Source organism: Stegostoma tigrinum, chromosome 20 (assembly GCF_030684315.1).
Source record: "Stegostoma tigrinum isolate sSteTig4 chromosome 20, sSteTig4.hap1, whole genome shotgun sequence".
Classification (NCBI taxonomy): Eukaryota; Metazoa; Chordata; class Chondrichthyes; order Orectolobiformes; family Stegostomatidae; genus Stegostoma; species Stegostoma tigrinum.
In genome coordinates, this window is record NC_081373.1 from 8,806,068 (window position 1) to 8,820,255 (window position 14,188).

General features: G+C 42.0%; 1 protein-coding gene across 1 annotated transcript in view; it reads right to left on the minus strand.

Annotated features, from left to right (window-relative positions):
- Positions 1–13,056, minus strand: part of hpse2 (heparanase 2) — a 264,875-nt gene extending 251,819 nt beyond the window's left edge. The window contains exons 1-3 of the mRNA XM_048551158.2: positions 12,627–13,056; positions 10,698–10,855; positions 9,738–9,899 (exon numbers count right to left, since the gene is read on the minus strand). Coding sequence (XP_048407115.1) covers positions 9,738–9,899; positions 10,698–10,855; positions 12,627–12,901 — 595 coding nt within the window. The 5' untranslated portion in view covers positions 12,902–13,056. The remainder of the gene's footprint in view (positions 1–9,737; positions 9,900–10,697; positions 10,856–12,626) is intronic.
- Between the last annotated feature and the right edge of the window lie 1,132 nt (positions 13,057–14,188).

The following is a 14,188-nucleotide window of genomic DNA, read 5'->3' on the forward strand; positions in this document are numbered from 1 at the left end:
TAAAACTCTCCCTCCAAACATTAAAATAACTGATGCAATGTTTGGAGTGAAAAGCTTGGAAGGCAGTTCAATGGTCCCTGTCGCTAGGGTTCATTGAAATGATCACTCTTGCTGGTCAGGACTTGCTGCTTCACATTATCACTTCTCCAGGTACTTGCACTTTTTTGCAGGAGGCACAGAGCAACTGGTCCACAAATTGTAGTCTCTGATTGATTATTTAAAAGCTACAGCTTATGGTGAGTGAAAATAAAACGGCTTTCTTCCAGCTTTCTACTGCAAAGAAAATAACACTAACCCCTCTCAGAAGTCTGAAGGCTCCTGGCTCTACTGTTCACACCCACAAGCTGTTTAACTACCTAGGAGCCAATCACATAGTTGATGGCGATAAAGAAGGTCTTTGCTACCAGTTTGTTAACTAGCTACCATCCCACACACCAATCAGAAACATGTTGCTGGCCAAACCTCTTTTTGTACACATCCCCTGGCTCTAGCCCATCAATGGCGATCTCCCCCTCCTCCCCCACCCATTATGTGAACAAGTAGCAATGTAAAGACCATTTAGAATGTGTGTTGGTAGTCTGCTATTAAAATGTGCAGTGGCCCTTCCACAATTCTGGTGTTTTTTTAAAAACAGTCCTTTTCCCATTTTTTTAGTCGACAATCAAAAATACGGAAAAAAATTTAAAAAGTGCAGTCATTTCGATAGCTAGGTATCACAAATAACAGACGATATTAACGACCAATTAGCCTGATTTGGTGGCATTGGCTGAGGGAGGAAATTGGCCAAGACACAGGGAGACTTCCTAGTCCTTACTTATAAAAGGTTGTGTGGCCTTTACCAACCATTTGAGCTGACAGAACAGGCAGTAAGGGACTTTTGTTTAAAATCTCATCCAAAAGGCAACAGCAGTTCAACATCCTTTTAGTACTGGTGAGGCACAGTAGACTTGTGTGATATGCTTAAATCCAGGAGTGGGGCTTTAATCCACACGAGTGCAAACAATTGAGCTAAACTAGCAGTTTCCTTCAGGCAATACCACAAAATGAAGACTTTACAGAGCAATATCAAGGAAGCGCACATTTCAAGTCATCCATTCCTTAACATATTGTCTCAATGCAGATTGAGTTATAAAGGAGCCAAAATTCTTCTCTTCTGCAATACAGCATGCTTAGTTCATACTGGGTAGGACAGCTGTTCCTGCTAATCTTCCCATGTGCATGAAAAATAGTAACTTCAAGCCAAGATATAGCATACGGTTATGAACAATAAAGCAGTAGGAGGTTGAACATTTTGGTATCCTTCCCACTAGATCTAAGACATAGTTCAATTCATGCAATGGCATACTTATTACATTGAGTTATGTATTACATGAGAACTGGTTAGCTCAGTTGGCTGATGGCTAGCATGTGGTTCAGAACTAAAACCAGCAACACAGGTTCAATTTCTGTTCTGACTTGAGACATGACTGATTCCTGCTCCTGAGATAATGATAAACAACTACCAGCAAAGTCTGTTAAGGAAAAGGCTCACATAGAGTATTGGTGAACAATAAACCAGGACCTGATTTCTGTATGACATGATACAATACTGTCAAAGAAACTACAGGACAGAATAACATCATTAGCCTCAAAAGATCCTTGTTTATCTCCAAATGAGCATCTTCCCATCCTTCGTGATCTAACCAAATACATTGTTCTGTTCCTCTCACCCTCATGTGCATATCTAGCTTCCCCTTAAAAGCTTGATATTCACCTCATGTTGTTATTCCACATTCTAAGTGCCCTGGTAAAGCAAGTTCTCCTAAATTCCTTCTTGGACTTATTAGCAACTGTTTTACCTTTATGAGTAGCTGCTAGTGGAAACATTTCCTCTCTATCTACCTATTCTACCTAATCAACCCATTTCAGAATTGTTAAGGTTCTAGAAAGTCACTTTTTAACCATCTCTTTTCTAGAAAAATAATCCACAATCCATTTGATCTCTCCTAATACATTTCTCAGCTTCACTATGTTTGAATATTGTCCCAACTTTATCAACGCCTCCATATTCTTTGTAATAGCTAATCGAAAACACGCGAGAGGCTAAATATGTAACACTACAGAATCAAGGTCATATCAAAGTGCGGAGAGATGGTTGCTTACAGAACATGGTCTGATTATGACAGGCTGTAGAAATTGGCCACATGTTGTATTTGTAATCACATTTTCCCTTCATGATAATGACCTATCTTCATCACATCACTTTCCTTCAATTTTCCCTTGTTTAGAACCTCCCTCAGCGGGTGCTGATGCCTGGCCTGCTAAGTCAGTTTGGGTGACAAGGGAAATGGACAAAACGAAGCTATGGAAACCCTTGTCAATTATATCACAGTGTGATTTGCTGATGGAAAGCCTAGGTATGTGATTAGTACAAGTGTTTTTATAGCCACAGAGGACCTGATGTTCAACAGCATTACCCATTTCATTGTACCCACCACTGGGTGTCTAGCTCTAAAACACACTCACAAAAATCCATTCTGAGGGTTGCATAAATAGCAACAGGTTGCCTAGATGATATGCTAAGAAGGCATTCCAGAAAAGGAAATGGGATATAAGTTAGGGGTCTACAGCATTAAGTTGGAGAGAGACAGATGGGGGATCTCCTCTCTGAAAACAGCTCTAGTGCCTAACACCGATTAGAATACCCTTGATATGTCATCTCTGAGTGCGCAGCTTTCGTACACACCAAAATTATTTAAAGATGTATTATAAGTTTTCAACAGATATCTTCTGGAAACTGAAATTTAATCAATCTATACACAATCCATCCATTCAATGATCCTTGTTTCTCCAATGAGAAAGATTAAGACAGTAATGAAAGTTTGATAGACTTTATGTTGCTTTTCCTTGCACAATCATATTAAGTCTGACCTGCAGCCCTTTCTTGAGAGCTACTTGCTACCCTTCCACTTATTATCATAGTATTATAGTACTGCAATGAAATTAACATCCCTTTGTCCTCCACCAGCGAAACACTCCACCTATCTGTTAGGCTGAGAAGACACAGATTCTGGTAGGACGTGACCTGAAGAACAAAATTCTTGACTTGAACTGATACCTATATTACTTATTGACAATATAATTTACGTGACAATAAAGCCTAAATGTAAAATTTAAACATTATTGCTTCGGGTTGCATGCTCAGATAAATGCTGTTTTTGATAGGCTCACCAACAAATCATCACTTTGATAAATTAAACAGTTCATTATTAATCAGTACCACCTACCAGGGGCAGTTTAACAACAATGAAAATATAGGGGGAGGGGGACGCAGAAGGAGAAGGAGGGAACTGAGTTAACATGGAGTCTGAGGGAAACACTCCAGCCCCCAACTGTACACACCTTTCTCTAAATGCTTGGTACAAATTTTTAATCCTCGCAAGGCAACAAAATCATAATCATAAATGCAGTGTCCAGCTTAAAATTATTGGGAATATCACTCAGTAGTCAATGTAAACAGAATCTGTGACATTGATGCTTTCTTAAAAGAAAAATCTTAATTTAAAGAAATAAGCAGTAAATACTTTAGTCCATGGGACCCATGCTGTTTCTGCTGACATACTCAATAACATTTGCATGCTCCATTAAGCAGCATTGTGCGCTTGTCTTAATTATGAGTTGGCTTTACAGTCTGAGCCATCCTTTGATGATTTAAGTTTTCTTTGCTTGACTTCTTTCTGCTTATAAGTGACATTCATTGCAGCTTAGGGTTTCAAGAATGAAATGTTTTTTCTTGTATTTTAATGTAACATTCATATGCTAGTAATTAAAAACATAAATAACATTTGAGAGCTGCGTATAAAGCAGTTGCATCCAAAAAGCCCATCCCTTTGTGATCTCAAACCCATGTCCTGCTCTATCCCTTCACCCTCACTTTCTCCAAAAAGCATTTAATTGGCTCTTGAATATTTTAATCTCTTTTTCCTAAGCATCCTGTTCAGAGATGTTATTACATACCTCTTGAGTAGGTGGGACTTGAACCCAAGTCACTTATTGTGTGGTTAGGGATACTATCACTGTGCCATAAGAGGGTCATTAATTAGGTTGGGAAGTTTAGTATTCTCACCTGGAAAAAATTCTATATTAAAACACTTTTATTTAATTGTTTAATTTATTGTTACCCTTAACATCATCCTCGACTTTTTTTGGCCACTCATTAGTTAAGGATATTTCATTGAGAATTAAACAACTTTCTTTACAAGCACCAGATTTCAGCGTCAAGCAGATCAAGGTTGAAGACGACACAGTGCGGAGCTGGAGGAACACAGTTCTGAAGAAGGGTGCTGACCTGAAATGTCAACATTCCTGCTTCTCCGATGCTGCCTGACCTGCTGTGTTCCTCCACCTCCACACCATGTTATCTCTGACTCCAACATCGGCAGTTCTTAGCATCTCCAGGTTATTGATACCAGATTAGCTGTTTCTATTTTGAGTGGGACACGTGCGAGTGTAGTTAGTACTCAGAAGCCAAATGTTGGACTTGCTAAGGCGACAGACCAATAGTACTAGGAATGGGCCTTGATGCCTGCTGATCTTGGTGTTCCTGGCAGGTTTATATTTAGCTGTCGGAAGCCAGAATCTATTTGCACAGGTAGCTTTATCACAAGTCCCCTGCAAGGTAAAAGTAACTCATTTTGATTTATCCATTTATGAAACATGGGTTTTGCTGGCAGGCCCAGCTTTTAGTGCCCAACTCATAGTGTCTTTGAGAAGCTGGGACTGAACTGCTTACCTTAAACATTGCAGTCTGTGATGTGTAAGTCCTCTGGTTACTGATGGAGTTCTAGTTCTTTTGACACAGTGATGATATAGAATGCGGTTACATTTTCAATGTCAGGGTAATGACCAGGAGCTAAATAGAGTCGTAGAGGCGTGCAGCATGGAAACAGATTCCCTGGCTCAACTTGTCCGTGCTGACCAGATATTCCACATTAATCTAGTCCCATTTGCCAGCATTTGGCCTATATCCCTCTAAACGCTTCCTACTCATATACTGATCCAAATGCCTTTTAAATGTTGTCATTGTACCAGCCTACACCACCTCCTTTGGCAACTCACTCTATACATGTACCATCATTGGTGTGAGAATGTTGTTCCTTAGGTCCTTTTTAAAGATTTCCCCTTTCACCTTTGGATTCCCCTACTCTGGGAAAAAGACCTTATCTATTCACCCTATCCATGCCCCTCATGATTTGATAAACCTCTACAAGGTCACCCCTAAGTCTCTGAAGGAACACAGCCCCAGCCTATTCAGCATCTCCCTATCACTCAAGCACTTCAATCCTGGCAACATCTTTGTAAATTTTTCTGAACCCTTTCAAATTTCACAACATCTTTCAGACAGCTGGGAGACTAGAATTGAATGCAGTATTCCAAAAGTGAGCTAACCAATGTCCTGCACAGCTGTAACATGACTTCCCAACTCCCATATTCCATGCACTGACCAATAAAGACAAGCGTTCCAAATGCCTTCTTTACTACCCTCTCTACCTGCAACCCCACTTTCAAGAAACTATGTGGAGTCGGTGGTGGCTCGCATACCCTTGCTCCCCTTTAAGTGGTAGAGCTTGAGTGCTTGGTGCCTTCAAAGTAGCCTTGGAAAGTTGCTGCTGTGAATCGTAGAGATGGTATAGAGTCACCTTAGTCTCATTCTCTTGTTAAAGTGCACTTGAGTGGCAGTGGGTTTAACCTGACGATCACCACAACTCAGGCAAGGGGCACAGTTGAGAAATTGGAGCTTTGTGGTTACCTCAGCTGGTAGTGGACTTGAAACCTGTGCTGTTGGCACTACTTTACATTGCAACCCAATTGTTCAACCAACTGAGGTAACCAACCGCCTGTAACAGGGCATACGCTGAAAGCATATTGTATCAGTGGGGAAGGCAGTGAATGTTCCAGGTCATGGATGGAATATCAATGAAGTGGGCTGCTCTGTCAAGCTCAATATTTCAACTCCAGCCTCAATACCCCACTACACCAGCGTTACATGTTCCAAATTCTAACCAATTAGTAAACTTTCTGAGTAATATTCGCAATTTTGTTCTGAGTTATGGATAGTTTTGTTTGTGGATCCATGCCATTACGAATGAGAGAAATCTGCCCATTATTTATTACATGTAGGAGCCCTACAGATAGAATTTATTTTGAACCCAACAGCCTGAGTTCAATTTAAACCAAAATTCTTCATTTTGACTGCAGATGTGCGATGCTCATTGCATGAGTTCATTTCCTCATCTATTTACCTTTAACTCTTGAAATTGAAAAGAAATATCAATGATACTTTGGTGGCAGACATTGATAACCTGATTGTCACCCAGGTTGATAGTGCTGTTAAGAAGGCTTACGGTGTGTTAGGTTTTATTGGTAGAGGGATTGAGTTCCGGAGCCGTGATGTCGTGCTGCAACCGTACAAAATGCTAGTGCGGCCTCATTTGGAATATTGCGTGCAGTTCTGGTCACTCCATTATGGGAAGAATGTGGAAGCATTGGAAAAGGTGCAGAGGAGATTTACCAGGATGTTGCCTGGTCTGGAGCACAGGCGCTATGAAGAAAGGCTGAGGGACTTGGGTCTGTTCTCATTGGAGAGAAGGAGGCAAAGAGGGGATTTAATAGAGACATACAAGATGATCAGAGGATTATATAGGGTGGACAGTGAGAGTCTTTTTCCGAGGATGATGACTTCAGCATGTACAAGGGGGCATAGCTACAAATTGAGGGGTGATAGATTTAAGACAGATGTCAGAGGCAGGTTCTTTACTCAGAGAGTGGTAAGGGTATGGAACACCCTGCCTGCCAATGTAATTAACTCAGCCATATTAGGAGCATTTAAACAGTCCTTGGATAAGCATATGGATAATGATGGAATAGTGTAGGGGGAGGGGCTTAGATTAGTTCACAGGTCGGTGCAACATCGAGGGCCAAAGGGCCTGTTCTGCACTGTATTGTTCTACGTTCAATGTTCTGTGTTCATGGATGACTAATCGGGTATGGTGAATTATTATGCCAATGAACATCTGTTCCAAAGAGTTAAGGTCTAAAGAAGAGGATAGAAATTTTGTTTTAAAAAAAGACAAACAAGTTGCACAATTACAGTTATCATAATATGTGGATTCAGAGCTGAAGTTGACTGAAACACAAAGTGAGAGCTTGGCATTGCAATTTCACAAAGATATTGAGTGTTTCTTGCTGCTGAGACGGAATTCCTGATTCTCTATGAAATAAGAAACCTGGTATTAACTGAAGTTAAGCTTTGACTTCAGCTCCCAAGACAACTAAAAGAGGTAGCCATATGACTAGCTGTTCACATTGGCTTCTATATAAGGTTTGAAGCTAACCATAGGTAGAGAAACATGTTCCTGGACAATCAACTTGTAGTTAGCATCAAAGATATTTTTGATTTCGGATACCAGAAAGCTGTATAAAGGAATATGAGAACAGCAGGTGGCCATTCACCTCCTGAAACCTGGTCAGCAAGTCAATGAGACTACAATCAACTAGTATCCATCCACCTGCCTTATCTCCTTATTCTTTGATAACTGTGTTTAAACAGACGTGCACACTGCCTTGTTTTAACAAGGTTGAGGTTAGTAATGTGATAGCAATGTAAACATTGGTAACCCTTTCTCTTTCTGTCTCTCTTTCTCTCTCTCAAATAGTGCCTGTGGTATAAATAAGAAAAAGCAATCCATTCTCCCATTTCCAATTAAAACAAAGAACTGTGGATGCTGGAGCTCTTAAACAAATAAGTTGAAGAAGAATCTCTGGACTTGAAACATTAACTCTGCTTTTCTCTCTCTTCAGATGTTGCCAGATCTCTGCTGAGCTTCTCAAGCTCTTTCTATTTTCACTTGTTCAAAAGACACCAGGATAAAAATGGTTAGGTTTCTATAATCATCCCTTACTGTTTCATGATATCAATTACTTTCATGCCCATGTCAAATGAATTGCGATGCTGATTTGTACACAGTAACTCACTAAGAGGTGCCCATGTGGGTCTCGGTGCAAAGTGGAGTGGACACTCCAAATCAAATTCACACAATATGAGCATTTAGTTCCATTTTTAAAACTACCGTATTACATTCCCTGACCTTCAAATACATCACGTAAATATAACTGCTCAAGGCTTTTAATCTTGGTATGCTGTTTTCTTCCAATGTATCATGGTGGTCATCTGGCGGGTAAGACTCTGTCAATAGCTCCAACCTTGCACCTCAGTGCATTTTGTGGTCAGCAATATTTCTCAGTTCACCCACTGTGAAATGCTTACAAGTATCAACTGGATGGGTAACTCTTCACCTAAATCAACATTCCCAGACTAATACAACTCAGACCCATGACCATTTGAGGCAAGGGTTTAATGCGACAAGAATATTCACGTACACATGAAAGTAACAGCTTACAGTGTCATTGCTTTGTCTTTCGGTTAGAATGGAACTCCCAATCAACAACACTGATGTTAATTCACACACGCGTATACTGTGGAAATCTGAACTGCCAGGTCTTGGGTGTAGTTAATACAAATGGGTAACAGATTTCCCGTCACTGACAAATTGCAATCGGCCAAAATAAAATGAAATCATTAGGAGGAAAGCAATTGATGGATCGATTCAAAGCAGAACTCACTGCTGCCCTGGCGACTCACTGAGCTCAAATGCATGCAATCACTACGCCAGAGGCCCATCGGTCTACTAATTACAATTGGTACCAATTCTGGCATAGCAATTAATAGTATCCATGCCACTATTTCAAATCCATGTCACTAGTACACTGCATGTATGACATGCAAGGGCAGCAACTTGATACACTAGCCACAGTTATTTCAATAGGTATACACCAAGCAACAGGTATATCCCAACCAAACAGGCACAACAAATACACTGACAGCAATAGAGGGAACAGATATATTACAGGCAGCAGGTGAACTATAGGCGACAGGAGCACCAGGCATACTGCAGGCAACAGCTATACTGGCAGGCAACTCGTTCAGCCACCGATACCAACAACTGTTGCAGTACACGATATCCCGCGCCCTTAGCAAAGTGCAAGCCGGTACATTGAATTCATCCGCACTTAAAACGTCGCACGTTCCACACAACTTCCTCACGACAATCCGCGGAATTTTGAAAATCAAATTGGAATTTCGCTACTTTCAGCTTGATTTAATTTGTGGCCGTTCGTGCAAACCACCGGATTGCTCAAATTAAAAGATTTGCATTTACTGCCTGGATTAAGGTTGCGAGTCTTCTTCGAAGTTCGCGAGTTCCTATCGAACTCGAAGCGTTAACTCTGCTTTTCTCTCCACAGATGCTGCCAGATCTGCGCAGTTTCCCCAGCATTTTCCGTTCTTATTTCAGGTCTCTAGCATCTGCATTATTCTTCGTTTTGCTTTATTTTAAAAGTGCCCTTTTACTTCTGGCTTCACTAAAGTCCCTAAGAGGGTCCTTGTCTGATATTAACACAATTGGCGCAGGAACCGAATTTCTAGATAAAAATAAAATTAATGTTCACAAGTGAACTAACCAAGCCCTGCAATCGTTCTAAAGAAGGGTCACTAGACTTGAAACGTTAACTCTTGTTTCTCTCTCCACAGATGCTGCCAGACCTGCTGAGTTTCTCCGTCGCTTTCTGATTCCGTTCAAAGGAAGGGTCTACCTCTCCCGGAGGCACCACCCCAATTCGGCCCGGTTTGATCTTCCTACCTGTTATTGTGATGTTGCTGTAGGTGTTGGAAAATTGCTCTTTGGTCAGAGCCAACTGCACCTGCGAAGCTTTCTCCCTCTGCAATTCCAGCATGATATCCGGATGCTGGGCGATTTTACAGCCTTTCTGCTTATCCAGGGCGATGTCACTTCGGACAATGTCTGAGATGGAACAGAGAGAAGCGATGAAAAAAGATGTGAACATTCTGTCCGGATCGCCACTGCAGATTTTCTCGTTTCTCCCCTTCTTTCGCCCTCTAAAAGGCAGAATCTCCGTCCGCAGAACCCAGAATTTTCCATTTTTTTTTACATGAAATATCGTTTACGTGCGAAATCCCGCCATCCCTCGCTAAGTGAGTCCCCAAATCTGACACACTTGTCCCCACAATAAGTAACCCTGGTCGCACTTTCCAAATCAATACAAAAACGTAACGAAATGAACGCGAATGTTGAAGGCTTGAAACAAAAACAAAATTGCCTCGGCTTCCTCTCTCTCCACCGATGCTGCCATTCGCGTGGAGTTACGGTCTTATTTTTAAAAATATATATATTTCTACAGAAAGTGACACCTAACATAGTGCGATTTGTAATTGCAACTACAGATTTAGCAGAAGTATTTCGACAGGCAACGGGTGTGCATGAAATTATGATACAAATTATCGCACGAAATGTTACTTAATGGTGAGAAATTTTACAGAGTTCATACAATAATGGGATGTAGAAAGATTATAGATTAACAACACCTACGCTGTACAATATACAAAATATCATGATTATAAATTACGAATTATTATAAACCCTTCTAATATAATTAATGTCCAGCACCCTGAAGCATATTTTATACATGATTTGTCCATTATGCATTTGTGCCGATTGTTAACAGGACATTTTCTATCTCGGCGCCGCTTAAACAGTGTCAGCGTCAATTATCTAAAGCGCTATCAAAAAAAAACTAACTACCGTCTTCGTAGTTTTTCAGGTAGTAATCTGGTCCCAGTTCTCCCCGGTGCTTCGCCAGATTCCGATGGTTCTGGAACTGTAGAAAATCCGTCCTTTTGCCACCGAACCACAGGAAGGCTGGTGCCAAGCCTCGAGCCAGTGTTACCAGCCTTTTGGAGCTGAAATCACACACATTAAATTCAGCGAGCTTTCTGCCTTTCGATACCGTTGAACCTTCCCCCTTCACTGTCTGAGTGCAAAATATACCCCCCCGCCGCCACCTCCCACCCCAGGCACGTTCTTTCCCCGTGAGCTGTGCGTTACAAGTTGCAGAAAGGATCGATTCTTAAATTCAAAACCGAAGGAACAGCGGATGCTGGAAATCAGAAACAGAAACTGAGATTGCTGGAAAAGCTCACCTGCTATGATTCTTAAATAGTTGCTGCGTTTAAAAGCCTCCAGCTCTTTCTCTCTCGCAACTCTCCACGCCTTGTTTTCGCTGTGTTAGTTTGAATGTTTCTGGGCCAAATGCTTTCGGGATTGTTGTAACCTAAGGCCCTGGATTCGGATTATAGAGTGCGAGTTCAGCGGCCAGCCTTCGTAAAGTGGATGTTTTTCGGGTTTATTTGCGGTTAAAGGGTCTATTGATCTCCCCCTCACCAAGAGTCGCGGTAACTGCTTCCTCCTCAGTGCTAAAACCGTTTGCCACAGTGAAAATAATGCGTGAGGTCGATAAACTTTTGTATTTAGAGTGGATGGCTTCAGCAGCCACACTTAAGTGTATGAAGATAGGGACAGTCACAGTGTCTAAATATTGACGGCATGCAACCTCAGGCCGGCTGGTTGGAAATTCGAAATCCTAAACCAAAAAGAATTTATGGCTCGGGACTCTCACACACAGCAAATAAATAAACAATAGCAGAAAGTGCCTGCGAAACCGGCGTCATCTGTGGAGACAAGAGTTAACGTCTCGAATCCAGCAAGATTTCTACAGAGCACCCTTCCTGACATTTTCTTTAAATTTCAGATTTCCAGCATTCCATTCTGTTTTTAAACACAGTTTGGGTTCTTAACTTTTAAAAACAAATATGATTTCGGTGTCAACATTAACATGAAGTGGCCCCAATGCCAGTCCGCTTAAAATGTCGCATTCAGCTGCATTTCACTGAGATTCAGGGAGTCAGCTGCTTTGAATGCGTGCGTGTGTATCTGTGCAATCGAAATTCTCCAAACGGAAAACACCATGGCAAGCGAAAGAAACTAACCCTCAAGATTTACCACGAAGATTTGTCAAAACTGTTGGTCTCTCAGTGTTCGACATTTCTCTTCCCTGCTTCATTTAGCGGGAAGCAAATCTCAATTTTAAAATAAACGGAACAAAATACGAGACGGACTGATCTTTGGACATGATTTATTTTTCGATTCCGCGCGCAAATAACTGAGTTTTTTTTAACATACTGGGGATAATTTCAGAAACCGCACTTTGCAGATTCTAAAACAAAATAAAAAAACATGCCGGTTTCTCTTTATCAGATCGAGAGGCACTTTTCTGGACCAACGTGCTTTTGTTTTAAAACAAATCGCACCTCCAGGTTAAAATGTTGCGACTTCATTTACTGTTTTTGTTCTTTCAGTATTTGCTCAGAGCTTTTTTTAAGAGTTACATTTCTCCGAATGGACCGTAAAACTGCCCTTTGATCAGCCGAGATTGGAAATGAAATACGCCACGTCAATTGTACAGGAGTGAAATGATGGAGTTGTTTAGTTTTAATTGACAAAGTTGGGGAGGATTCTCAATCAGTTTCAGGCCGCTATTGATAACGCGCGCTTTTGAAATTAAGCAAGGAAATGGAAAGGAATGGGAATGAAAGCCTGTCGATTTCACGTTATTAACCCGAGAGATTTTAGGAGGCGCATTAACACGCGTTCCTCTGTTCCAAGTATTTTTACCTTAAGAAGTCGATCCAACCATTATGTACCACGGCTGGGTCTAGTTGGATTGACAGAAAGTTCTCGCTCACGGTCCGAACCGAGCTCCTGATGTTCACATCCAGCAGGATCAGGGTCCTGGTGTCTCTCGGCTGACCCCTGGTCCCTCTCCCCGCCGCTTTCCGTTCTCCCACTCGAGTGTCGACCGAGAGGTGGGCGAGAGATGCGAGGCAACACAAGACTGGCAAGATCCCAGGGAGACTGCGGTGCTGCCTCAGAGGTAGGACCCTGGGCATCCTTGTTGTAGAGAGCGAGTTCGAGAGACAGGGATAGAGGCGTGGGGTGGGGTGGGGGGTGGTTGCTTTTGGTGAATCTGAGAGTGCGATTCAATCACATCGAATCAAAATCCCCCAATGCTCGGCAGATGGCACTGAATTATCCCGTGTTCTTGCCTCTGTGTTTGTGTGTGTGTGTGTGTGTGTGTGTGTGTGTGTGTGTGTGTGGTTTACAATGTTTTGTTGGCGTGGTTTATAATTCCACGCCCCCCCCCCACCCCACAATTTCGACCAGCCTCCTCCAGTAACAAAGCTCTCCCCACCCACCCACCCATACACACACACACACACACACACACACACACCTCAAGCCCCTTTAAAGTGAACCTTCACCATAGCTGATTTCTACAGATACTGTCCCGCTGGTGATCAGTCTTCAGTTAAAAGTCCGCCGTTCATCTCTACCCCATCGCCCTCAATAGACCAACCCAGCCCAGAGGAGATGTAGGGGCAAATCAGATCCTGGAAGTTGGGATTACCAAAATTAAGCCCGTTACCGGCAGATCAACGCTCCCTTTTCCAAACCCAGAATCTGACTGGTAGAGCAATACATCTTGCTCCCACAGTCCGTTTAGTTCAGTGACATCGCGCAAGTTTCAAGTGAACAAGAGTTATAGGGATGTACAGCAGGGAGACAGACCCTTTGGTCCAATTCGTCTATGCCGACCAGATATCCTCAATTAATCCAGCCCCAAATGCCAAATAAAAAGAGCAACAGACAGACCCTAAGGGAAACTGCAACCAAAACCAGCATACCGAGATATAAATCACCGCCGAGGTCCCAACAGATCTGATTTTTACCAATTCGGTCCAAGCGCCCTTTTAACAAACCAACTGCCCCAATATATAACAAATCGAGCAAAGAACTGCGGTGTCTGGGAATCTGAAATTGCTGCAGAAACTCAGCAGGTCTGGCAGTGTCTGTGGAGAGAGAGAGAAAAACAGTTAACATTCTGAACGGTCACTGGACCCGAAACATTAACTGCCCCGTCTCTCTCTACAGATGCTGCCAGTCCTGCTGAGTTTCTCCAGCAATTTCTGTGTTTGTTCCCATTGCTCCAATGCTTGCTGGAACATTACTTGGGGGTGTTAACCCCCTTATCTATTGCTAATAAATGGTGGATAATCCAAAACTGGGAATTGATGGTTTGCTGTATTTTTGCTTCTTTTGTTGGGAGGGGGGTATATTTAACTTCTGAGCAGACTCTCATTCTCTGTCGAGCTTCAACAATAACCCCATCTGCACTC